Source organism: Crocodylus porosus, unplaced genomic scaffold (genome assembly GCF_001723895.1).
Source record: "Crocodylus porosus isolate Cpor-Errol unplaced genomic scaffold, CroPor_comp1, whole genome shotgun sequence".
Classification (NCBI taxonomy): Eukaryota; Metazoa; Chordata; order Crocodylia; family Crocodylidae; genus Crocodylus; species Crocodylus porosus.
The window spans coordinates 16,892,793-16,917,375 of record NW_017728907.1 but is presented as its reverse complement, the minus strand read 5'-3'; the positions used below and the strand labels follow the sequence as shown (position 1 = coordinate 16,917,375).

At 39.2% G+C, this 24,583-nt stretch overlaps 1 protein-coding gene across 5 annotated transcripts in view; it reads right to left on the bottom strand.

The window, feature by feature from the left end:
- Positions 1-4,775: 4,775 nt before the first annotated feature.
- RABGAP1L (RAB GTPase activating protein 1 like) overlaps positions 4,776-24,583 on the bottom strand; it is a 462,175-nt gene continuing 442,367 nt past the window's right edge. For 3 of the 5 annotated variants that reach the window (XM_019530870.1, XM_019530873.1, XM_019530874.1), the window contains 6 exons: positions 15,248-15,358; positions 12,606-12,710; positions 10,215-10,298; positions 9,547-9,618; positions 7,886-8,083; positions 4,776-6,452 (listed from right to left, as the gene is read on the bottom strand). In XM_019530870.1, coding sequence (XP_019386415.1) covers positions 6,297-6,452; positions 7,886-8,083; positions 9,547-9,618; positions 10,215-10,298; positions 12,606-12,710; positions 15,248-15,358 — 726 coding nt within the window. In that variant the 3' untranslated portion in view covers positions 4,776-6,296. The other 2 variants (XM_019530875.1, XM_019530871.1) reach the window with 2 other exon arrangements.

Below are 24,583 nucleotides of genomic sequence, written 5' to 3'. Positions count from 1 at the left end.
CCACTAGCCGTTCTGGTCTACTTCAATAGCAACATCCTCAAGTATTATGTGTACTATTGACTAGAAACTTCCCATTGTTTCTAGCAGTTTTTTAAGTATGGGATCTTCTCAGTAATGAAGATGATATCCACCTCTAGCAGCTTTCAGAGAGGAAAAACCACATGACCTACCAGATCTTTCCATTTGCATGCCAGAATGTTATCAGTGGATCCTTGCATTATCAAAGGGCCTTGCAACAAGTCAGCTGGTATGAAACATTGAATTTATTGATGGAATTTAGTAGGCTAACACTGCAACTGGAAATAACCAAAGTGAGTTACTGTAAGTACATCAGCAAAGCAGGTGTATCTGTTTATAGTAACATTTATTATTTTATGTGGAGTCAAACCACTTAAGCAGACCACATGAAGGTATCAGTTACACGAGTGGCCTATGAAAGCAAGCACCTCATTCCCATTTTGTTTGCATTTCCGTTTATTTTACAAGGCATCATTCACACAATGATAACAAGATACTGATCAAACAAGTCTGTAACATTTAAAAAAGTAAACATTTCTTGTGACCATGTACATTAAATTGCACTTTTAATAACAAGCATTACATTTATATTTCTATATTATACTTTATATAATACATGGATTTCTTACACAGCAAATAATTGGTAGTTCTGAAATATTCCGAGTCACGGGTCTAATGCCACACATCTGTTTCTACCAAACCCATTCTCAGTGCTTCTCTTAGGGATGGACCAAAATTAATACTGAATGGTTTTAACCCCAGCTTTTGAGTAGTTTCAGTCTTGAGCAAACTTTTGCAGGTGGCCCCTATTTAACTAAGTTAAATAATACCTCTGGAACTAACCACCCCCCTGGTCTTTGGAGAAGTAGGGATAGGAGTCCAGATTTCTTGGCTTAGGCTCTCATCTGCTTTCAGCTGTCATCTTTTCTCTTTCTGATTAAATAAATCTCAAAGGTGATTCTTGCCAGTCATTTTACTTCATGAGAAAACAATGGGTATAAGTGAAATGGCTCCCAGTATAATTCTTGAAAACAATATTCACAATGGTTTCATTCTGTGGTTTATTAGAAGGAATCAGGACAAGAGGGAACTGGAAATAAACTGAAAATTTTTGCTCTTTACAATTAGCAAGTGGATCCATGTACTATACAAAATACAAAAATAAGAGAAACTGAAAGGAAATCAGTACAGCCCAGGATTCCAGTTGTATTAAATCACGAGTGAAACATTACACTAGACCCTTTTGATGCATTTATCCCCTTGTAATTCAGTTTCTTATATATTATTCTATATAATATATATAGTTTCCCAAAGATACATATATACTCCTTTACAGGTTAAATAAGAGCAAGTCTCAATGAGAAAATAAAGAGAAGAAAGAAAAGTTCTAATTGCCTGCTCATAGTTTTCTTGGTAAAAATAAGTATGAAATACATTCAAGAGCAAAACAGCAGGAGTCTGGAAGAAATTACAAACAGCTCTGTAGTCCTGTGGGATAAAAGTGTGCATGGTAGATAACAGTTCTGAAATAAATTCGTTTTGCTGTCCTCTGAACTGGGAAAGGTATTAATTAATTCTGTATGATTCTCTGTTGATGCGGTCTACATTTAAGTCCAGTTTGGAGACAATATTGTTGTATGTCTGCATGTTCAGAAGTCAGTTCACTACCTTTTTCTAATTAAAGGGTCCAGTAAGAGAGGGGATAACATTTATATATGCACTATTAGCACTGAAGTATTTGGATGGAGATGCTTTTTGTGATGGTACAGCTCCCCATGGGATGTTAGTATAACAACTAGAAAGGAAATGCAGAATAAAAAAGTATGTATTTATTAAGAGAAAAATCTATGGTGCTATGCTGTGTTCACATCCCTGGGCATACGCAATGCCATGCGTCTGCCAAAGCCCATTATTGTACAATAGATTGCTTTACAATGCATCAACTTGTTGATCGAAACACGGATTCATCCTTTAGACAAAGCCATTACCTGGATCTTCAAAATACTGAAAGAACATATGCTGAAGGATTCTCTCTACTGATTGAGAAATAAAGACAGCTTTATATAATGAACAGTTCACATTTTCAGTGCTGAAAACTATTTAGGCTTATTAGATTATATGATCATACACTGATTAGCCCAGGATCCCTCTCATTGCTTCATCACCAAAGAAAATACAAGTTCCTACCATCCTTGCTTATATAAGTTTTGCCATGAATTTCAAGGGTTTATTTCTCTCTGCATCAAAATTTATTCCTGCCTGTTTCCTAAAAAGCAACTGTGACACATTAGCAAAGACATTTTTATTCATATTTAATTACATATTTAATTGCAGCAGTTAGTACAGCAATGTTTTCTATATCATAAATGAGCATGTCCATTTTCACTAGTCTGCATGTTTATGATATGTACTGAACTCTGTGGATGAAATCCTAGTCCTGCTGAAGTTAGCAGGAGCTTATCCATTGATTTCAGGTCAACGTTTTGCAGCAGAAACATGATGTGGTAGTCAATTTTTCTCTATGTAGACTACAAAAATTCACTTGACTGGCATGACTACTAAGACCCTCATTTCAAGAGGAGAGCTTTTGATCTGCCTGATGCTCCATTCTTTAATGGGAGAAGAAACCTCATCTCTGCTCTTTGTTCCAAATGGTTAGGATTTTTAAGGAAACAGCAAAAGGACAAAACAGGGGAAAAAATCTGGTGAAACAGAAAATGTAACAGCTAAATAACAAACTCTTCCACATGGTTTCCCATAAAAAAAAATCTTCCTTTGTCTGTTGATCAAAATGTAACTTAGCTGTAGCAAGGACAAGAACATATTATTTAATGACAACTACAGAGAAAGGGATATGTTTATCAAGCTAGGCAACTGATTACAGGGTTGATTACTTTTCCTATTATTGGTTCCAATCAGTATTAATGCTTCAAACCCTGAGCAACCGACCATTTCTCTGAATTAAGCCATATAGTTAGATTTCCAAAGGTTCATTTAATTCTCCACAGCCAATTTGGGATGTGTTAAATCATGTAAAATATGCATTATAAATAAAGGCTGATCCACAAAGATATTTAAGATTAGTTAAGAGATCTCCAGTGCAACTAACCTAACTTGCTTATTTATCTTGTAAAGTGCTGTCCCCTAATTAAAAACAATTTCTGTTTAAAGTGAAAACAAGTTCCTTTTCCTTCTGTCTTGTGCATCCCAATAAGAGATTAGTACCCAACAACTGCACCAAAATATATTCTTCACAGAACTGTTTTCCTATGTAAAATGAAGGCCATATTTTAGAATGATTTATTCTTAATGGGAAAAAAAATCTATGATGCTTAATCCTTACATATGAATCTGAAGTCAATCTTATACAACTGTTGGGTGCAGACATGCAGTACTGAGTTTAAAAAAAAAAATCTCTTAACTGTCTTGAAGGCTTTGAGCTATGTTCAACTGGAACTGAAGTAGTCAACATATTCACTTGTGTGTGATTTTGACTTTGTTCAGGTTTTCAGTGGGAAACTTTATAAATATCAAGCTACCAGACAGGTCAGCCAGCATATGGCGTTCCTCTTGCCGTTATGTACCTGGTTCTGTCATTCAGCACTGAAAGGGCTAAATAAAACCCAAATTTTAAATCACTATTACAATATTAAATTACTTGTATTTAAGCTAGAAGTAGGATTTTTTGCTCACCTGTTATTACTTTGCAATCTTATCAACTCTTCATGTTATTCAATATAACAAGGTCACCATCATAAAAAGTGGCACAGAAATAACATCAAGTTATTTTGATTATTCTCTTTCAGTAATTTCAAGCAAGATTTGCAATTTCTGGGTCAAAATATTACTCTTTTAATTGCCAGTGCTACAAAACTCAACCTTCAGAGAGACAGAAAAGACTTAAACTATATTCTACCTTTTTTATCATTACCAGGAATGAAGATTCTGCCATCAGCCCTTTTATTGCTAATATAACGCACATGAGTTTCCAGCTGCCACTCCTAAAGCTGTTAAGAGTTCATCATGGCTAATGAGGAGCAAACATGTTTTTGACAAGAGAGATCAGAGTTGGAAGACCCACAGAGAGCTGCTACATTGGGTAAAATGAGTGCCACCTTTAGTCAGTTTTCTGATTGGAATTGCATTTACAAGCTTCATCAGAAAAATATTACAAATCAAACTGCAGGCATAACTTAAAAAATTAGAATATAAAATGGGAAATATTGGACAATGGTGGTGGTTTGATACCAATAATGCTGGCTACCAGCATAGCACTTTTAAGTAGTTCAGTACAGAAATTATCATGGAGGCTAGTAAGGTATATTTAATAATAATCCAGTTTTCTAGAGAATTTAATTATGCATGAGATGGCACTGGCAAGCGAATTAACAGTTTTGGTATTAGAGATTCTACAGGATGGGAATATGATCTTTGATCATTCTGATAGGTATTAGTAGTAATAAATTGATGGGAGAAACACAGTTTTATTTGCAGAACTCTCTCGGTTTGATTTCACTATGTAACAACATTCAGACAATCACTGTTCTTGTGGGTAAATTTATAAATTACTAATCACTACAGGAACTTTTAAACTTTCTATCCATCTCTGTTCTTAGAAGGAAGAATCTACATCACCAAGTTGTTGGACACTTGCTGCCTGAAAACAGTGACTGTCTTGATCTCTACTTGAAACAGCTGACTGCTTCTCAGAATGACTCATTTGGCACAGGTAAATGTTAAACGTGTACTACATGAGATGAGTATCATTAAACTTTATTGTACAAATCTGACATTGCATTACGTAGTTTAATAAAACAAAACAAGACTAATGTCCCAAAAACAATTTTATAACATGGGAAACTTAACACACAACTAACCTCTTGTCCAGGAATTATATTTACCTGCAAGACTTTCTTAAAGACATGTTAAATATAATTCAAAAAATATTTCCATCAGTTTAAGCAATAGGTTAATTTTCCACGAAATATTTTTATAAACATGTTTATGTTCAATCAAAAACATAACAAATGCTTTTGCACTTTTTTGTTTTAAAGATATAAAACAATTGCATTTTCAGACAGACTTGGAATCATCAGAAAAGTTTACCCCATGGAAAAAGTCTAGGTTTTGTTTCCTATTTAAATATTTTTCCTCTTAAAAAAACAAAACAAAACAAACAAAAAACCACACAGCGACTTAAGTGTTCTGTAATCTATCATAAAAAACAAATAGATGTTTTTTTCCCATGGCGTTTTATTTTCCTATGCAAAAGAACTTTCTGATTCAGTGCCTTCAGTTTTGTGTCAAATTCAATGCTTAAGCCTTGAGTTTCTTAGGAAGATGCTTCTATCAACTCCTCTCACAAAAAACACCTGCTGTTGTACAGGGCAAGCCGAGTATCAAACCTAAGTAAGGTTTCTTACCTACTTGGAAGAAAAAGAATAGTTTTACCATTGTTCTAATGCAAGGAATCATTTCTGGAGTAGTAAGAGCAGCAGAAAGTAAGAAGGGAACAAAAACTTTTTTTTTTTTTTTTTTTTAAATTCCAGTCAGCTGTTAAACTAGTAGTAAAAACAATGCTGCTGTTTAGTACCAGGAAGACCTGCACTCCTTGCATTTGTGCAGAAAAAAAAAAGTAATCAAACACAGACTATTCCCAGGGAAGATTATATAACCACTTGTGCTATAACAGAAAGAGCAGATCTTCCTGGCTGTAGCCTATGACTTATGCTTGATAATAAAGGGAAAGTGCTTCTCTGGGGATGCAATCACAGCTACAAAACTTTTGAGATGATTCCATGGCATGAGTAATCCTAGACACCAGAGTACAGCCTGGCATTACACTGTGCTTTCTTTGATATTTATGTTTCAATACTCTAATGCTGCCCTCTGTCTCTTCCCCCAGAAGGAAAAAAAATCTGGTTTATGCAAGACAAAAATAATTTTGAATAATTATAATTAGGCATATACTAAAGACTTAGTTTTGAATTATTTATTATTCATCTTAACATTCAGGCATATAAAATAAAGTGTAAAAGTATGAAGGTATCAGAATGTGGCTTTCAACAAGGCAGCTGGGAAACAGGTATTCAACATAAAACGGGATTCTTTAACTTCCCCTTGAAAAGGGTTACACCAGAATAAACGGAAAACACTGAAGGATTTCACTTCAAGGCCTGCCTTCCATCCTTTCCCCAAGAGGACAGACTAGTGAAAAAAATCCTCCAGGGTTCAGTTGCGTTGTTTTTTGTGCTCTTGTGCCTAGGATCTGGCTGGAACTATGTACTGCTCTCTTTGGGTGGCTGCGATGGCTGAGGCTGCTGAGGTGGCTGTGTGCCTGTGGCTGTTTTGATAGAGTTCAGGGTTTTGCTAAACCAAGAGTTTCTGGCAGCTTGGATTTCATTCATAAGGGCTCCTCTCTGGTGCTCCAGCTCCTAAGGAAGTAGAATAGTCAAGATACAATCAGAAAACCATTTGTTACAGAAAGGCATCTTCAAAGTCAGTCATTTTAACCCAGCTGTCTGTCACCACATACATGCAGGGGAAGAGAGAGTTTGCTGAATGGCAGAAGATATTACAACAAATTATAATCCTTTTTCTTTGACAGCATGGAAAGGAGACTGAAAATTAACACCTCATGGTTCTTGGAGCTCACAAAAATATTGGTTAAGTTCAACTATAGGTCAGCATAAGATAAACTCTCACTGGTGAGATGGGCTGGTGTAGCACAGGTACAGGTGAGAGAGAGCGAGAGAGCGTAATACACACACAGTAAGCTCATGAGGTTTGAAACTGGATAAAGGATGATGTTAGCACCAAATTATCATGGCACACAAGTCAAAATGCACAGCAGAATAACATTATAAAAAGGAAGGAGCTGTCATATGCTACGTCTGAACCAGTGAAGGATGAACACTGTCTAAGGGTGCCTTACTCAGACAAAACTTCTTACTAATCAGTGTTGAAGATACCCCACAAGATAGCACAACCTGAGGCAGAGGTTACCGCTACAAGTAGTAGTCCCCACAAGCTAAGTAGAAAAGAGAGTGTTCCAGATAGAGATGGGGCAAAATGGGGCCATAAAGTAAGTTATATTTCTAAAACAGAATACTATGTTTGTTTCGATTACTAAAGGCTGGAATGTCACTGAATGGGAATGGTGTACAGCTGTATTACCCCAACAGAATTTCAAAGAAGTTCTGGGTCTCAACCCTCCCAAAATTCCTTGTCACTTACTGACCTTCAAGATGATGCAGTATGCACTCTTCTATACTATGTTCATGTCTCCAAGTCTTATGCAAGGATGGCTACATTCAATGCCAGTACAAGAGTGAAAAGACATAAGATGTCTCCCCTTATGTCCTAGGATAAGAGCGCAGTATGACTCGAGCCCAGAGTTTCAAAGCACTAGCTATGGTCAGATTTCCTTTTCACATGGAGTCACTGTAGAGATGTAATGTGCTATATTTCATATAACCCATTAATCAGTGTCAAGTTCTTAACCACTTTACATGCACATGCAAGACAAGCAGGTTTAGTCTTTAAAAAAAAAAGAGAGAGACACCATGTATTTACAGAAATTTTAGGCCTATATAACGTCAAACTCAAGTGTAGCTCTTGTACCTCTTTAGATTACCCTTGAGAGTAACTGTTTCTATGAATCATTAACACTATTAAAATATCATCTATACTACAGAATGTGACCAGCTCAGAGACAGTTTTTTGCAACTGGATTCCCCATGCAGTTGTAGGATAGCCAGGTTTTAATATAATCACTGCATCTTTGTGGATGACAAAAAAACCCAAAACAAAAACAAACCCCACACATACCAGTTTTCTGCAGTAGGAAACTAGAAGTTATGCATACCTGAATTTTGCACTTGGCTTCCACAAGCTGCAGTTTAGTCTGCGCCAGTTCCAGCTCCATCTCCCTCAGCTGTTTCTTAAGAGCATCCTTCTCATCATCCACTTCTGTTCCCTGGTTCTCTCTGCTTACAGCAGGCAGCTTTAGTGCCCCCTCCTTACTGAAAATCTCACTACAGTGTTTGCAGGCCATCACTTTACTCTGGAAGAGGCACAGAACCATTTTTAGTTGTGTTACAAGCGAGTATTCCATTTCTCAAGCTGCACTTATATCAGATTTCCTTTCTGGTGGTAATTAGGGAGCCATCAAGCATGTGACATTTCACACTTAGACATACCTTAATGGAACCACAGACATGGACTCCTACAACAGGATAATAACCCCTAATAATCCATTCAGGATGCTGTTTAATTATGTATTTTTTCAGCACTGTGAACTTTGAAACTCATGCAGACTTTCTTGTTGCCAAGACTTGCAATATTTCTGCAGCATTCATATTAGCATGTTTCAATAGAGTAGGTTTAATTTAAGAATTTTTCTCATTTTCTTTTTTTAAATAGAAGTGAAGCCCTTGACCAAAAAATAAGGTTAATGCAGCTCCTGGAAAAGAATTATTGCTATGTGACACTGCTCAGAAACCCATTCTCACTCGGATTCTTCTTAGCCCCTAGAAGCAAGAAACCGCTTCTGGATACAGTGGTTGCTACTGCACTATTAAGTTTTAGGGTCTTATATGGTGTACCAAGTATTTTTGTCATACAACAGTAAATTGTGTATGATGTTGATCTGAAGAGTTAGGCAACTACCAGTGGCTGCTAATAGTCATTTTTCCATGGCTTTCACAACACTTATCAATGGTAAACAAGCAAAATTATTTATTGAACTATTTAAAGATAATAGTAGAACATTAAGCCTAGTCTTTATTCTTGTGACACTACTTTTAGTACCATAGAAGTAACCATAAGAGTGGATGACATTCCCATTTCAGAAATATTACCACTTTTTTAATAGTATATGATAGTGCCACTTGCTTGTAAGCATGTGTAAAATATCTGGTTTAATATGCTATACTAAGCAGTAAAATATTTATAACCATAGCACAAGACAGAGACTTGCCACTAGAGAGCAATGTGTGTATTTTTCAGAAAGCTGGAAAACTACAGAAGCAGAAGGAGGAAGTCTTCTCTCTGTTATAATACTGCACACATTGCTGTGATGGTAGAAACAGGCTGTAGAAGTCCCTTGACCAGCTGCAAGTCCAAAAGTGTGAGTACTGCATAGGATAGTTATAGGTTGCTCTCTGCAAGTCCCCTTGGAGTCCTGAGGGCACATTGAGGATGGGAGAAGTATTGATACAGATACTCTAAGGAGCCCAGGTGGGACCACTGCAAATAAAAGCAGTTCTCTGGTCTGCCTAAATTACACCATGGGCCAGCCCAGAATTTACACGATACAGAGGTAACTTCAAAGCTCTTTTTGTTTCTCCATCCCCATCCTTCAGCTGTGCAAAATGGAGATAAAGGTCAGTCTCCTACAAAGGGAAACCTTTCCCTCATGTTTTATTAGAAAATGTAATGTCATTCCTTCACAATTTTTGCCAGTTCTACAAAGGAAAGGAAATATTTGAGTTAACGACATCTCACATGCAGAGACTTCATTCTCACCTTCACAACCTCTAGTTCATCTTTACTTGCTGCCTGTTGTTTCTCCAGCCTAGTACTCAGCTGGGAACAAATCTGAAGGAGAGAAAGCATATATTTTAATAAAGTTTAATTTGCTAAGAAAAAATTATTGCAGTACATTTCAGCAATATTTATTATTAGAACCTCCTTATGGCTTCACTTAACTCCTGCGGCAGAAAATCAGCACATTTGTTTTCTTATAGGGAATCCATCATTAGTGATAGCAAGATATGGCTGTATTCAAGATACAACCTTAATGTGCAGATTGATTTAGTCAATTTATTGGTGCAACTGGACTACACAGTTCAGCCTCACATGCAGGAGAAGGACAGAAAAAACATTACAACTTCAATGTGCTGAGAACAGAATAATGGATGTAATGAAAGCCATCCTGAACCTTTATTGGGAATGGTGGCATATAAATCCAATAAATAAATGATTAGCCACAGAAACTAGGGGATTCCTGTTGGACAACTGCAAGAAGAATTACAACCATCTCCAGAGTATGCTTCCAGAAAGCCTGAACCAAGATGTGCAAGAATAGTGGGACTAGAACTCCAGAGGTACAGTATGCCTGGGGTAGAGTGGGGGGAACCTTAAAATGGCTTACAAGAAAGATGTATGAAAAACAATTTCTATATAAACATTACTTGTTTATATTCTGCAATAATGGCAGTAGTTTTCTTTATTTCAGACTCTGCCTTCTCCAGCTGCTTCCGGAAGACTTCCTTCAGCTGGAAGTTCAAGGAGAGAAATCAGATTAGTGGGTTGCGTTGGGGAGTAATCACAGTGCTCTCTCTTGAAGGTATGCTGCATCTACAATACTACTACAGTTCTTCACAACCAGTTCCCATCACCTGAGAAAGTCTGGCATTTGAAAGCCTCTAAAAGTCTGTTTTTCTCAATATACAGATACTTACTATCAACTTCAGTATGGGGGCCTGGCACACATTCCATCTGTGGCTTGATTAAAGTTAAAAATCACCAAGGAGTTAAAGCCAATTTATGGCATGACAACATGGCAAATGAGCCACAAAGACTTCCACATGTAACGTGAACATCATGTAATGTGCAACGTTTTTGTGGCTCATTTGTATCATGCCTCAAATTGAACATGTTGCATGTTGGAGCTGACCCATGACAAATCCCAATGCTCAGATCTGACATGGGATAACCCAAGGGTCCTGGGCACGGCCACTCCCTGCCCAACCCCCAGAGGCAGACAGGAGGGACAGCATTAGTCTGACGTCAGGGAGTCTTGGGGTCAGTGTGTCCTGGACCCTTAAAATGTGGGTATGCAGTTGGCAGCCCCAGCAGTGTGCCCTGTTTTTTAAGTTTCTGTGGCACTTGTGGAAGTGGCAGCTGGGAGCCCCCTGCTTCCCAGCTGCAGGTGCAAGTTCATAGTGCAGGGCATCGGCAGCTGGGAGCTCCCGGTGTTCTGCACTATGATTCCTGGTACAGGAGGACTTTTAAAAATGCAGCTTTGTTTGTTAAACCTCCTGGTTGATGGACCTAGATACTGGGAAAAGGTTCCCCAGGGTCTGGGTCCTAGTGCCCAGAGAGATTTAAAAAGCATGGCTGCAGCCCCGCTGCAGGTGCTTTCTTTAAAGTTACCTAGGTGCCAGGACCCAGAAACCTCTCTCTGTCTTGTATAAGCACCTGCTGGGGAGCTGGGAGCTCCTCACTCCCCAGTTGTCACTTTTGGGGGCATCTGGCTACCAGCTTCACACCTGCTTTAAGGTGCAGAGCATTAAGAGATGCTGCAAAGTTGAGCTTACGGTAACCTGCAACTTAAAAGAAGTGAACATGCAGGTAACACCCAGGGCCTGTGGAAATGCCCATGGACTGGGATCTAAGGAATTTTATGGCCCACCCCCAAAACTGCATGACTTGCCATGACAATCTGGCATGCACATTTGGCATGGCCAGTTATGCAGCTCTGGAGGTGGGGCATAAAAATTCCTCAGATCACAATTGCACATTTACCTTAAAGTCTACCAGCAGTTTAGGTCTCCCCCATTTGTCACATGATTAGCACATATCCTTTACTGGAAAGTTGTGCTATAGAGTAAGTGTGCCTCCATGCATATTGAATGCCTGATCCTGTTCTGGTAAATATAAACTAGCCTGTTAAACACAGCTAAACATAGTTTAACACTTGGATAATCCTACCTCCACTTATTCAAATAGCTTGTCCTGAGTAAAAAGAAAAAAACGTCCCAGCATTATCACAGTGACTGCCCACAGTTCTGACTCTCCAAGTGCCAGTACATTACAGAACCACTAATCCCGCACTTCCCCACTCTACTGTGCAGTATTATAAAAACTAAAAAGACTTTTCAATGGAAACAAAGGCCTCCTTTGCCAGGCATAGCACAGCTCAAGCATAGATGAAACTGATCATGGGACTCAGTTTTAGAGTACCTAAAGTGATGCATGAAACCTTTATTATGTGTGAACTGAGTGTGTCCTGTTAAGCAATGATGCAAATAAGCCTAATTGCAAGCTGTAAAAACCACTCTGAGATAAAAGGGACTTTTGCTATCAAAGCACACAGAAGTCATTGTTCAGGATGTAAAATACCATGTCTGTAACCTCACACATGCACATAAAACATTCTGCAAACTAACATCAGGTGATGCCCAGGTAGGGAAAACCTATTCTAAATTCTGGGAGTACTAAGAAGGCAACCAGCAGCTGGATTCTGTATGGCCAATTTATGCATAAGCAATCATTCCAGCTCCTTTCTAGGTACTAAAGAGGGTCTAATTAGGTGGCTGTTGTGTCATGAAAGTGAAAAGGATGGTCACTATGTTAGGTAAGGAAATGGACCCCTCAGAGCTTCAACCTGAAAGGGAACACACTAGGCAATAGAGAATATTTCTACTTGGGCATTTTTTTTTCCCCCCTCACTTCAATTTAAAGGAATCCTTTGTAGGGCTTTAAGAAATGTTTTGTGCGTTTCTGCTGTGTTATGGATCCTCAAATTCCTAGTGTTCACATGTGTATTGAGAAGGTGAGAAAGCTCAAACATGTTTTACCTGAGCGGTTTCCTCTTCCTGCTTCCGCTTCTCTTCTTCAGTTTCCACTAACTTCTGTTTGGTAAGGAGAAGCTCCTTGTTCAGAACATCTGCTTTGTCTTCAGCCTAAGTAGAAGAGGTGAGCTAAAGAAAACTGCCTTCCTCATGTACCAACAGCACATGTGTGTCAAGATACAGGCCACAGTTGTTATAGAATGAGAATCTGGATGCAACTGCTGCCTCATGCACTCAGATACTTTATCTATTATGTTCTCAGCATAATTTATTTTTAAAGGACAAATATATTTTAAATAGCTGCTCACTAGGTTCTTGCATTGCGTTTCAGCTGCTGTGCAAAAGACTAGGTATGGCTGTTCCTATTAGAGTACCAAAGAATATGCCAGGGTATGTTAAGGGTGATTAAGGATCCTGAATCATGTTTATAGCTCTTCCTATATATATGGGCATGCTGTACATTTCTGATGTTTGGCAAGTGAATACAGAGAGCAATTTCAATTACAAACAGCATGGTTTAATGGGCTATGGTCATAGGCAGCCTTAGGTAACCAGTCCCATTTCTCCAGGCTTCAATTTTCACATGTTAAATGGGAGAAGATGCTTACACTTCAGGAGAGATTTTGAGTTTGAAAGAGTAAAGTCTTGTTTCTATAGCAAAACTCAGTGTTCAGACCACAGTGCATGGCAGAAAAGAGTTATTTAAAACTGTTCAGTTAAATACTGCAAGAGAAATACTACTTATTAGAGAAGCTAGATATTCCATGTCTATTAGGAGTATGAATTTACTTCCCCATTTGAAGCGCCAAGCATGATGGGTTAGTGAAGTGCAAATGTCTTGGTTTTGCAAGCGCTTCTTGTTGGCCTAACTGTGTTTCCAGTGAAGCAGATGTTTTATCAGGGTTTAAGATCAATCAGCTGGCTAGTTCCCTGCTTGGTAACTAAATATTCATGCAGCCCATTCACTTCGATAAATATGTTGATGGAGCAGGCAGTGGGCAGAGTCAAAAAATAACTCATTAGCTGAAAAAGGGTAGGAAAAGTGTTAGAAAATGATTACTTGAATCTGCACATTGCTTTTCCATGATTGCTGGCATAGTGGCTCGCTGCTTTGCCATTCTGCTTTTGGTTATTAACCAGAGGGATTACTATGTGTGTGTGGAAGATCTCTACCAAGCATATGAATGCGTGGAAGGCAGAAGGCATGGTAAGTTGTTTCATGCATAGAAGGTAGCACAGAAGAACGTTCAAGGGAGGGAGTACTGAAAGGAAAGGCTGGGGGTAGTAAGGCTGGTATAGTGGATCTTAAAGGTGACCTGACTTGTTTAATAAAAATCACAGTATAAGGTCTTAGATCTGCATGATTCAATATGTTCTTTGAGAAGACTATGTGAATATCAATCCCAGGGACTAGTCCTCCTAGTACCATTACTGGTATTTGATACCAGTTCTTACAGGGAAGTAATGGAGCATTTATCTAAAAAAGGGTAAGTGCCCCTATGTGGGTGAATTGCTGGTAAGAGAAGATAAGGAGTTACTACAATCCTTAGACCTCCCACAGAGGAGACTATATATAATGGGAGATCACTGAGGGGCAAGGCAGAAAAATATTTGCTTTGGAGACAGAAGGGAAAAAAAAGTTGTGTGTGAACTGTAACTGCTGCTGGGGGCAAGCACCACTCAGTGTCCCACAAGGCATCACCACAACCCTCCACAGCATAATGCCTGCAGCCACAGCTAAGTAGATAACTCTGTAGAGATATCCCGTTTGATATTCTCCCTGTATAACATCAACTTCTGCTACTGGGCTAGATGGGTTCCTTATCTGACCCAGTACGGCATTTCTTATATTCTTATTCCCCGCCTATTTTCCCTCCACTAGCATGGCTCAGGCTCTTAGAGCCACATGAGCACCAAACAGCAGATTCTGATTTTTTAAAAAGTATCTGCAAATTGAAACATGATAGCAGCAGTGTGGCATGGACAGTATTATTATATGAGAGAGGTATATATAGTATACCTATGTGTGTAGTATATAGGTATAGTTTCCATATTAGATATAGACAGACAGACTCATAACCAGTGAAAGCCAAATTCAGATACCTTGCTTAAGTCGAGATGCAGTTTACCCCACAAAATCCCATTGATTTGGTGGGTATAAAGGGTTGATCGCTGTAAGTAAGGTTAAAATTGTCCCCTATGAATTATTTTTAACAGTACATCTGTAAAAGGAATTTCAGAATATTACATGAAGTATTGCTGTGCAAATGGACAACACCCTTAGTTTTGTGGGTAATCCTATGAAACCTGCCCAGTAGTGCCAATATCTCCTAAGAACCCTTTATCCTCTCAAACAAACACCTTAGGCTTCATCATGGCATCTAATAAGATAGGTTACCTAGCTCATGCCTTTCCAATCCAGTTTGTCTCTAAGGTGCCACTCTGTCTTACATAGGTTTCTACTTTTATGTAGAAAGTAACTGACTGCAATTATGAATCAGGTATCCAAGCAGATAAATTTAGTCAAGATTTAAGGGCACAAATAATGTTGCTTTTAATTTGCATCTATATTTAATTGTGCTCATAAAGTAGTGTTCCCAAAGTAGAGTCTGTGCTGAGGCCTAGCTATAAATCAGTGTCTGCGTTACCTGGTCCAAGTCATTTCGTAAGGCAATTTTGCTTGTTACAAGTTCATGGGCAAGGTCATCGTTTTCCTGTTCCAGCCGCATACTGGCTTCTTGCAGCCTGCGGTTCTCCCTCTGCAGAAAGACAGAAACCAGAAGTTAATTCTTACCCATTTTAAAGGAAAGAATAAAGACAAGTGAATATAGGGTGCGTGTAAAAAACTGAGAAGGCAGCAGGGCACAGTAAGACAATTTGCTGCTTTAGAAAACAACAGTGAATTAAGCCAGCGGTGCAGATGCAGTATCCTATATGACAGGGCGCTTTTAGAAAAATGGAGCCAAAACACTACTAGGAAAGTGTATCCTGAAAGGCAGCAATTCCATTTATATCCTTACAGTGTTTCTTATAAAGCAAAAGCTATTTGTATTTGAGAGACAGGAATGACACACTGATTATAGGTTTTTCCTGCTGAAAGCAAGAAGCACCTCTCTTTCTGTGGTAATCAAGGGAAATTGGGTAGATAATAAAATCCTAGACAGCACACAATGATAACAAGAGATGCTCTTAATAGTGTTTTCAGGTCCAGAGTAGAATCTATCTTGCTCCATTTTCTTCAGTCTTGACCTCTAGTGTTCCATAAGAATAATATGTTCTGTAAATGATGTAATATCAACTGTCCATCAGTAAAGAATAGCACTCAGCAGCAAAACCTTCTGCAGCTCAAGTGACCTGAACTCTCCCTCTGCTCACTTTCTTCAAGATATGTGCAAGTGATACTGTGTGTGCATGGCAAGCAACACCTGCAAAGAGGAGTGCCAATATAGATGTTTCTAGATAATACATATTTCTAGATATCTGCTGTTTCAGTGATGGAGATCAACTTAGAAATGCAAAAATATTTAGCTTATAGAAGACTGCAGGCTTGATTCTCCCCCTGCTTCATGCCTTATATAATTGCTTAGCCTTGTGCAAAGTAGCAAAAAAATGCTATCAAAACAGAGTAAGAATACTGGGAAAGAAGGGAGAGAGGAATAATTACTGGTTTTTAAAAATTCACATTCAGAATGTTGTTCCTTCTCAAAGAGCTGAAAAGCCAAGACATTTGTTAAAAGATGTGTCAGGGTGAGCAGAGACAACTTGTCACCCTTCCAGCTAGAAGGGGCTCCCACAGTCCTCTTAAGCCAGACTAAGACAGATACAGGGACTGAAACTCAAATAGATTTGCAGGGAGCAAAGGAGTTGCTTGCTTTCATCCTGTTTAAAGTCCTACACTCCTTTACACTGTGGAAAGGGACTGGGAAATCTATGAATAATACAACATCAAGACAAAATGTCATTTTTTTATATGAAGGATTTGCTCATGGTTGAGAAAGGAACAATCACCACATACTGAAATTTCAGAAAGACTCTTTCATTACTTGAGGACAAGTAATAGATTGCCAATTTTCCATACTGAACAGAAATAAAAATAAATGTATTACAGCATCTGGGTCGGAAATAAACCAGCTTGTTAATAAAATTCCATGGGTTATTCAACCAATACATTGCTACAAAATATGAATTCACAGCAATCCCAATAAAAGTATTTTTTTTTGTTCTAAACCCCAACAGAGCAAGCCAGTTCTGCTTCTGCTCTTCTTGTAAGAGCATTTCACATACTTGACCAATAGAGAAAAGGAGAACTATAGTAAAAAAGTAAATAAAACAGCTTGCTTGCTCTATGCCAAGAAGTGAAGTATTTGTAAATACTTAATTTTCTGTGTGATCTTAATTAAGCAACTGCAGGCCCAAAATGCTTTGCTGTGCAGTACAGTAGTCTAGTAAATTTGTTTCTTTTTAAAAGAGCTCGTACATTAAAAAAGCCTTACTTTGTCACGCAAACTTTGACCTAAAGAGCCTGTTTCTTGGGATCTGATGCACATCGCTCGTCTGCTTTTTGTACTTAAATTACACTATATTCTGCTATAAGTTCTTAAAACTATAATTCTTCAGGTAGAGGCAACATACACTTCACTACAAAGCTAAATTCGTTTTCAGTAAAGCTATCAATTGTCCTTAGTTCAGACTTTTGTTCACAGTATCTAAGAAATGCTAATTAAATTGGCAAGGATAGATACCTAACTGCATAGATGAAAGACACTCAACTTTACTTAAATCTTCAGACTAGATAGAAATGGTAATGCCACAATTTTATAGCAATTGTAACACTGATGCCTTTTTAAAAAGGAATTTTTCCCAAAAAAAGAAGATGACATCAGCCAGATTCCTCAGACTTACATGAAATAACCCTGAAAGATGATTTGCTATGCTTTTGCCAAAAGCTTGAGTGTTCGCAAAGCAAGCAGCATAATGTGAGGTTTCAAACTCCTGCTCTGCACTTGCACAAAAGTGGAGAAGCAAGCTATGTGGTTGGAAATGCACTATCCTCCTCCCATTAGGAATCTGCATGACAAGTTTTAAAAACACTGATGTGTCCTACCTCTCATTTCAGCTGCTGGCAATCATCTGCTTAGTCTCTGCTTCTATATGATTTTGTTTTCTATTTTAGAATTATTTCTCAAGTTGATTTTAATCTTCCTTTTCTTCAGAACAATGAATGCAAAGTCTAAGTGTGATTATTTGCGATATGTCTTCTCCAGTCTTTCCCTACAGCCTATCAATAAATAACTGCCTGCTTCCTCAGGAGGAAATTCTTGATTCTATTTAAGTTCCACAAAGCAATTATATTAACAGTGAAGAGGAAGATACTAAACTGTGGCTTGCACAAAAGAAGTAAGCTAACTTTGATGCTTCTGAAGTATTTTACAGGGTTCAACCCAGCCTTTGTGCACAGGGAGCAATTTATAAGCTCAGTTTATGTATTATCTGCAGCAGGACTCAGAGCAGATCAAGTATTTTGTAACCTCCCATGAGCCAACCTGTCAGACCTGCTACATGTAAACAGAGACTCCCAAATAACTTCCTGCCTCTTATCTTTAACTAGCAATACTTATAAAAGTTTGTAAACTGCACTGTTTTTATTATCACTCAGTTTACACACTCCATAAAGTAAAAGATGTAGTTTTCCCCAATAGCCTGCTCCTTCTCGCCACAGAGGGCAGCTGATGAAGTTTAGTTATAATGCTGTTAAAAGGAGGATACTGCATTTCCAAAAAAAAAAAAGACAAACACCAGTATCACATACATAAACAAATAAACTTACCTCCTGAAAAGTCATAGACCAACTACTGCTTTCAACCATTCGTGTAAAGACAGTGAAAACAGGATATACAATGAATTTTAAATACCAACAAAAATAATCAGGAAACTCAAAAAAACTGAAAATCTTAACTTGATGATTCTTTTTGTTTGTTGTTTTGGTTTGGTTTATAAAAGTAGGGTCTATTCCAGCTGCTGTCTATTAAAGCAGATGTTTGATTGAAAGAGGAAAGCTGAACTGAAACCAATAGGCAAGTCGCAACTCAGGAAGACTAAAAGGCTAAACTCCACCCTCTGTTATCCTCAAGTTAGCATGGAGGAGGAATACAAGACATGATTAGCGATGATGATGCAAACGATTCTCACTGGTGTTATTTGAACTGGGTGTGGCTCAGGTTCACAAACCTTGCTAAAATCTTAACTTTCCAAATTAGTAGGACAAAAAGAAGATCACTGAACATGGACATTTCTTACTGATGGGGAAAAAAAGATGGATTAAAATTCATATTTCTGGATGTCAGTAAGACTCAAGTCTTGATGAGTCAGTGCAAAAGAACAGTTGATTCTGAAATGGATTCCAACAAGGAAAAATAAAGGAATATAAACTCTCTAAAAAGCCACAATGATTTAACAAAAAAAAAAATCCAATAAGAATAGACTTTGTGGAAAGTGGCACAAAGTTTTTCACTGTGGTGTCTGCTACTATGATGATTATTTGGCTCTGTTTTTAAGAAAACATTTCAGCAAGTGTCATGTTGTAGTTTGTTTCAACTACACATATTAATAGTGATCCATTTATATTTCTCTTGCATGCAGGCTTTCCACTACACCAAAATGTTAATTACCTGGTTAATTTTTATTTAGTGACACTTTAGATCTACAAAAAGGTCAATTTTTGGGTTACATTTAAAGTCTGATTATAACTTCTCCTTTATACAATAAAGTACATACAGCTGTCGATATTTCTAAGGTCCAAAGGGCACTGTGAAGATGCAGAGTCTGCCTGGAGGATCCTGTCCTTTATTTGTGCAATTACACAAATTACTTTTGCCAGGATTCACTAGTTTTCCTCACCAGAGATCAGGCCATAACCCTGTGCCAGATATGGAAATGTCTCAACAGTTTGGAACAATCACCTGAAGTATGGGGAAAATATCAGAACTATTTTGCTGCTTTTCGTGGAAATGGAACTGTTTTTACTGGCTTTTACTGACTAACTGGAATGCGTTTTAACTGTCATTAAATTCCAGCAACCAAATTCCAGGGAGCAAAATCCAGGACACTCCCAGATGCACCACAATCCTCTGCAACCTGGGAGTAGTTTACACAATTTCTGGTTCTGGTTAGAGCAGCCACTTTAGCGTGGGGCTGGAGGAGGGCTAATTAATCCTGCTGAAAGGCGCAGCTAATTGGCTGGGCTGTGAGGGGTGGGAGGGTGCTGGATGTATGTGGCTATATTGCCAGGGTCAACTAATGCGCTGGATTCAGCCCAACAAACAATTTTATCAGGCCCATGAATCTGGAGTTTTTGCAGTTGGGGGGCAATCAGGAATCCACGGTGGCATTCGGTGGTGGTGGGGAATCAGCAGCAGGAGCTGGGGCAGCTAGCTTGCAAGCTGTGGCTCACCTTTCGACTGAGCTGCATTAATGCAACCCACTGTTACTAGAAGCTTACTGACCCCAGTACTAAAGGACAGCCATTTAGCCTATACTTCTTTTTGAATCTCTGTAAAAACCAGCTGTGAAAAATGTCAGGTGTTATACTTTTTTAACATAAAAACTGAACAATAAAATTATCCCTCACCAGAAATATGTCTATAAGAATTTAGTAATTCTAAATAAAAGTTATGAATTGAGCAGGAAACAAATTAAATCCCTAAGTGAATTTCTAAGCCCTCTTTTCCAAGTATTGTCCCTCTGGCAGTGAATATCATAATTCACATGCAGAGGATAAGCATGCTCAGTACACAGACTTATTCCTTAAACTGCTCACACTCAACCTGTTCACATTATGTGGGTAGTTCATGGTTAAACAGATACCGTAAAAAAAGTCCCTTTTAAAAGATATCAGAATTAATCGATAGTTTGGGGTTCGACAGTCCTTAGAACACACTCACCATGAACAGAAATACTACCCATTCCTTAGAAGACCCTTACCAGTCTTTGTTTAGACATACAACTTGATCATCTCTGGTGAATGATTTAAAAAACCCAATTAAATAGTATACATAACATTTTACTGCCGATTTATCTTGTTTTTCAAGCATAAGCTGTCCTGAGCCTTTCTGGGGGAGGAAAGCATATAAATCTAATAAATAAATAAGAAATTAATCTCTACATCCAAAATTTTCCTCTGGGGAGCTGTGTGTGCTCAGAGGGAGAAAGGAGCCCTTCCTCAGCAGCTCTGTTCCCTGCAGTAACTGGACCGCCTGGAAGAAATTCTATTAAGTACTGAGTGGGAGGAAGGTGAAGCAGACCAGCCGCTCTTTCTATCATCGCTTGTGTCCAGTGGATTTCTGTATACAAATCTGACTAAGAATTAAAACACCTCAGAGCTGTATAACTCTCCTGGTTTCCTCCTGGACTCTCACTGAATAGTCCCAATATGACCGTGCCAAGGGTTGCATAGTTTCTACTACAGCCACACTGCTAGGAGGAGAAGAAGGAGGTCGACTCAGCAGACAGCTCTCAGCTATCACTTCAGAAGTTCTTCCCTGTGGCTCCTCACAATCTGCAGAGTTGGGAAGCTTTTATTTTTCCTTGCTGTACATTTCAATTCCCTTCAATTGAGGGGCCAATTAAAAAGGAGGTGTTACTACTCTTGAGCAACCGTAATGGGTCTTAATTACTGATGGGAGTGATGGCACTCCCTCAAAGACAAGTAGGTTGCCCCACATGTTTTCTTCTCTGGTGGCTACTTAGTCCAATTCTTGAGACTAAGGGCACTTCTACATGTGCTCGGGGGGGGGTAGTGCTTTAATTAGAGGGGCTCCAAGAACCACTCTAATTAAAGCACTGCTACGTCTCCTATAGCAGCGTCCCCACACTTGAAAATGGCAGCAGAGGCAGCTGAACTAAAGCTCATTCGACAAACTTTAGTTCAAGTGCCCCGCCACCATTTTTAAACATGGAGATGCTGATACACACGACAAAGGAGGCTGCTGGAGTGTGACAATTAATCAAGTCTGCTCCGATGCACTGGATTTCCAGCGCATTGGAGCAGCGTTGCTGCTCGTGTACAGGCACCCTGAGATTCTTGAGGCCAACCACAGACTAAGCAGAGAAAGGAGGAGGTTGTTTCTGATTTTTCAAATGTGGCCACACCCAACTCTATTGTAGCCTGCCAGTATTGTTTGATAGAAGAAACAACTTGCTAAATATCCATAGGAAATTTCGCACTTTTTTCAGGTGACTTTCACATTACCTTTGCATTGTTGGTATTGGCCACCTTAAGAAAGGCGGCCATTCCATAACTCACCATGTAGTAAGAACTTGGGTAGTCTTGTGTCAGGCATGCTCTGAACGTGTCCTACCCAGCAAAGCTATGGTTTAGCTAGCATGATCGCTAAGTGATTTGTTTTGGCTTTCTGAAGCACTGTTGTGTTGGTGAGCCAGTCTCTCCAGTAAGCAGAGAGCAGTGTTTCCCAACCTTTTCCAGCCGAAGGCACATTTACATTAATAAAAATTTTCCACAGCACACCTGTTAAGACATTCCTCATCCTCATACCTATTGTAGCTCATTGCCATGGCAAAATTCTGCGGCACACCTGTTCATTTCTGACGGCACACTTTTGTGCTGTGGCACACTGGTTGGGAAACACTGGCATAGAGGACAGTATATGATGTGGGCTGATGGAAATACTCTGTTTGATATGATTCTGGTAAGCAGGGTGAGCTTCACATCCATGTAACAGTGCTAAGAATATCATTCATCCCTTGCTTGAGCTCATGAAATTCAAAAACACAGATGTGAAAGCATCCATAAACTGCACCTCTAATGTCTAGAACAACATCTTCACAACAGGTGATTCTGAAAGAACACTTTGAAGAGGGAGCCTGAAATGATGGCCCTTCTTTTATCTCGTTTCTTCTACCATGATGTTAAATCATGGGGGCTTTGTCTTTGGAGCTGGTTAGAGAAGCACTTGAGTTTTCTTTACATTTACCATGGGCATGATGATGCTGTATGCTTCTGTTATGGGAGCGAGTGGCTCAAAGTCACTGTGGTGCAATATTTGGTGCACTGAAGTTTACAAGTGTTTGTATAAGATAACCTGGTTTTGGCTGCAAGCCTGCGTAAGTTGAACAGGCTTCCATCCAGGTCATATTCGAGAAATGCCACTTTTGAACTTTGTGTCTGTGTGGTGTACAGCAGCAAGAAAGAACACGAAGAGGGGAGCAGCTAGCATATACCCTGCTTCATCCTGGTCTGCATGACAACAGGATCTGTTTTGATGTTGTGTAACTGCTTGTCAATGCTGACAAATTTGGGGAAGCATCTATATCATTTGAGAACTAACCACAATGTCAGTCTGCTCACCTGATAACAGACCTTCGTCAGATCTATAAAGCCTATGTAAAGATCATAGTCTTGATCCCTCCATTTTTCAGGATCTGTCACACGACAAGGATTATGTCTGTGGTATTGTACCCCATATATGCAAAGGCAACAAAACAATGCTTAATGTGTACTGTGAAAGGAAAGAGGAACCAAACATTCTACATTTAAACTAATTTGTTGCACAGATCTCCATTCTGCAGAAACTAGGAGAAAATCACCAACAAAAAAACCTCCTGCTCCTGGATGGGGACCTGAAAAGATGAGTTATTTTTCTTATTGGAAGAAAAATCTGTAAAATTATAGAACAACATGGGCTAAATAGGGCACTTAAGCAATAGCCTAAATGAACAACATCACCCCAATAGGCGCTCCCAGAAGTAGGGAGACATTCTGTGCAGAGCCATCCTGGCTCCTTTGACAAAGTACAGAGAGTGTCGGAGCAGTTCAGGGGTATCTAGCTCTGGCCATGATGGAAATGTAGTCCTTAAAGGTTACAACAGATTACAATGGTACCACTGAAGCTGAGTTTTATTTTGTTTCATTTTGTTTAAGATAACTCCTTCCCATATGCATGTATACAAACTTCTTTCATAATTGAACCCTGCATGCACAGATCTCTACCGTTCTTAGGCTGACACAGTGGGCGTGTGGAGATGAGCACGGGCATGTGGTACTGCTCATCGCACATGCTGCCCCTGCACTACTAATTTGCAGTGCGGACGGTTTATTTGACATCAGAAGTTGCCTGTCCAGCTGGAGCCACACTGTCTGCTAGCCAAGCTCCCTGCTGCTGGACTGCTGCAGCTAGAGCCCTGGGAGGCCCACAGAACCCAAGTTAAGGCTGCTAGAGCCAGCCCAAGTGCCGGTCCCAGCCTCTCCTACCCAACCTGGGGCAACTTGTCACACACCAGAGCATGTGTGCACAGGCATTCCTCAGGGACATTTTGTGCTGCTGCTATTTGTCCCCAGGGAAATGTACATGCGTGCTCGTCTGGACATGGCCAGTGACAACATTAAACATACAAAACTGGGATCAATCAAGCATAAACAATATCTCCCGCTGAAGAACCTCTTTTCTTGTACTGAAAGCTATCGACTAAAGACTATGGCTTTAGACTGAATTGAATGTGACTTAACTGGTTGTGAGGAATCTCCCTACTTATCAAATCAGTGTGTCAACAAAAAGTTGCCCAAACCCAATCCAGATAACAGAAGTCACAAGAGTTGTCCTACTGCAAACCAGAACCCTTTGCTTATTACTGGCTCTGACAGGGACTCACTGTGGGCATTTTTACACCTGCAAGCGCTGTAGTGCCAGGTGCTTTGAAAAGTGCCTGGTGCTGCAATGCTTGCAGTTGTATAAGCAGTGAAATGTACATCAGAGCTGAGAAAATAGTGGTGGCACACTTTTGAACTAAAACATATAGAAGGTGCTTTAGTTCGAAAGTGCACCGCCGCCATTTTCTGCATGCTGATATGCATCTCATCACCTATACAACTGCACACAACATAGCACAATGCATGTCAGCTTGCATGCGCATTGGCTCGCTCCAAAGCAGCAGATATTTAGTGCACTGTGGGACCAAAAAGTATGTGTATA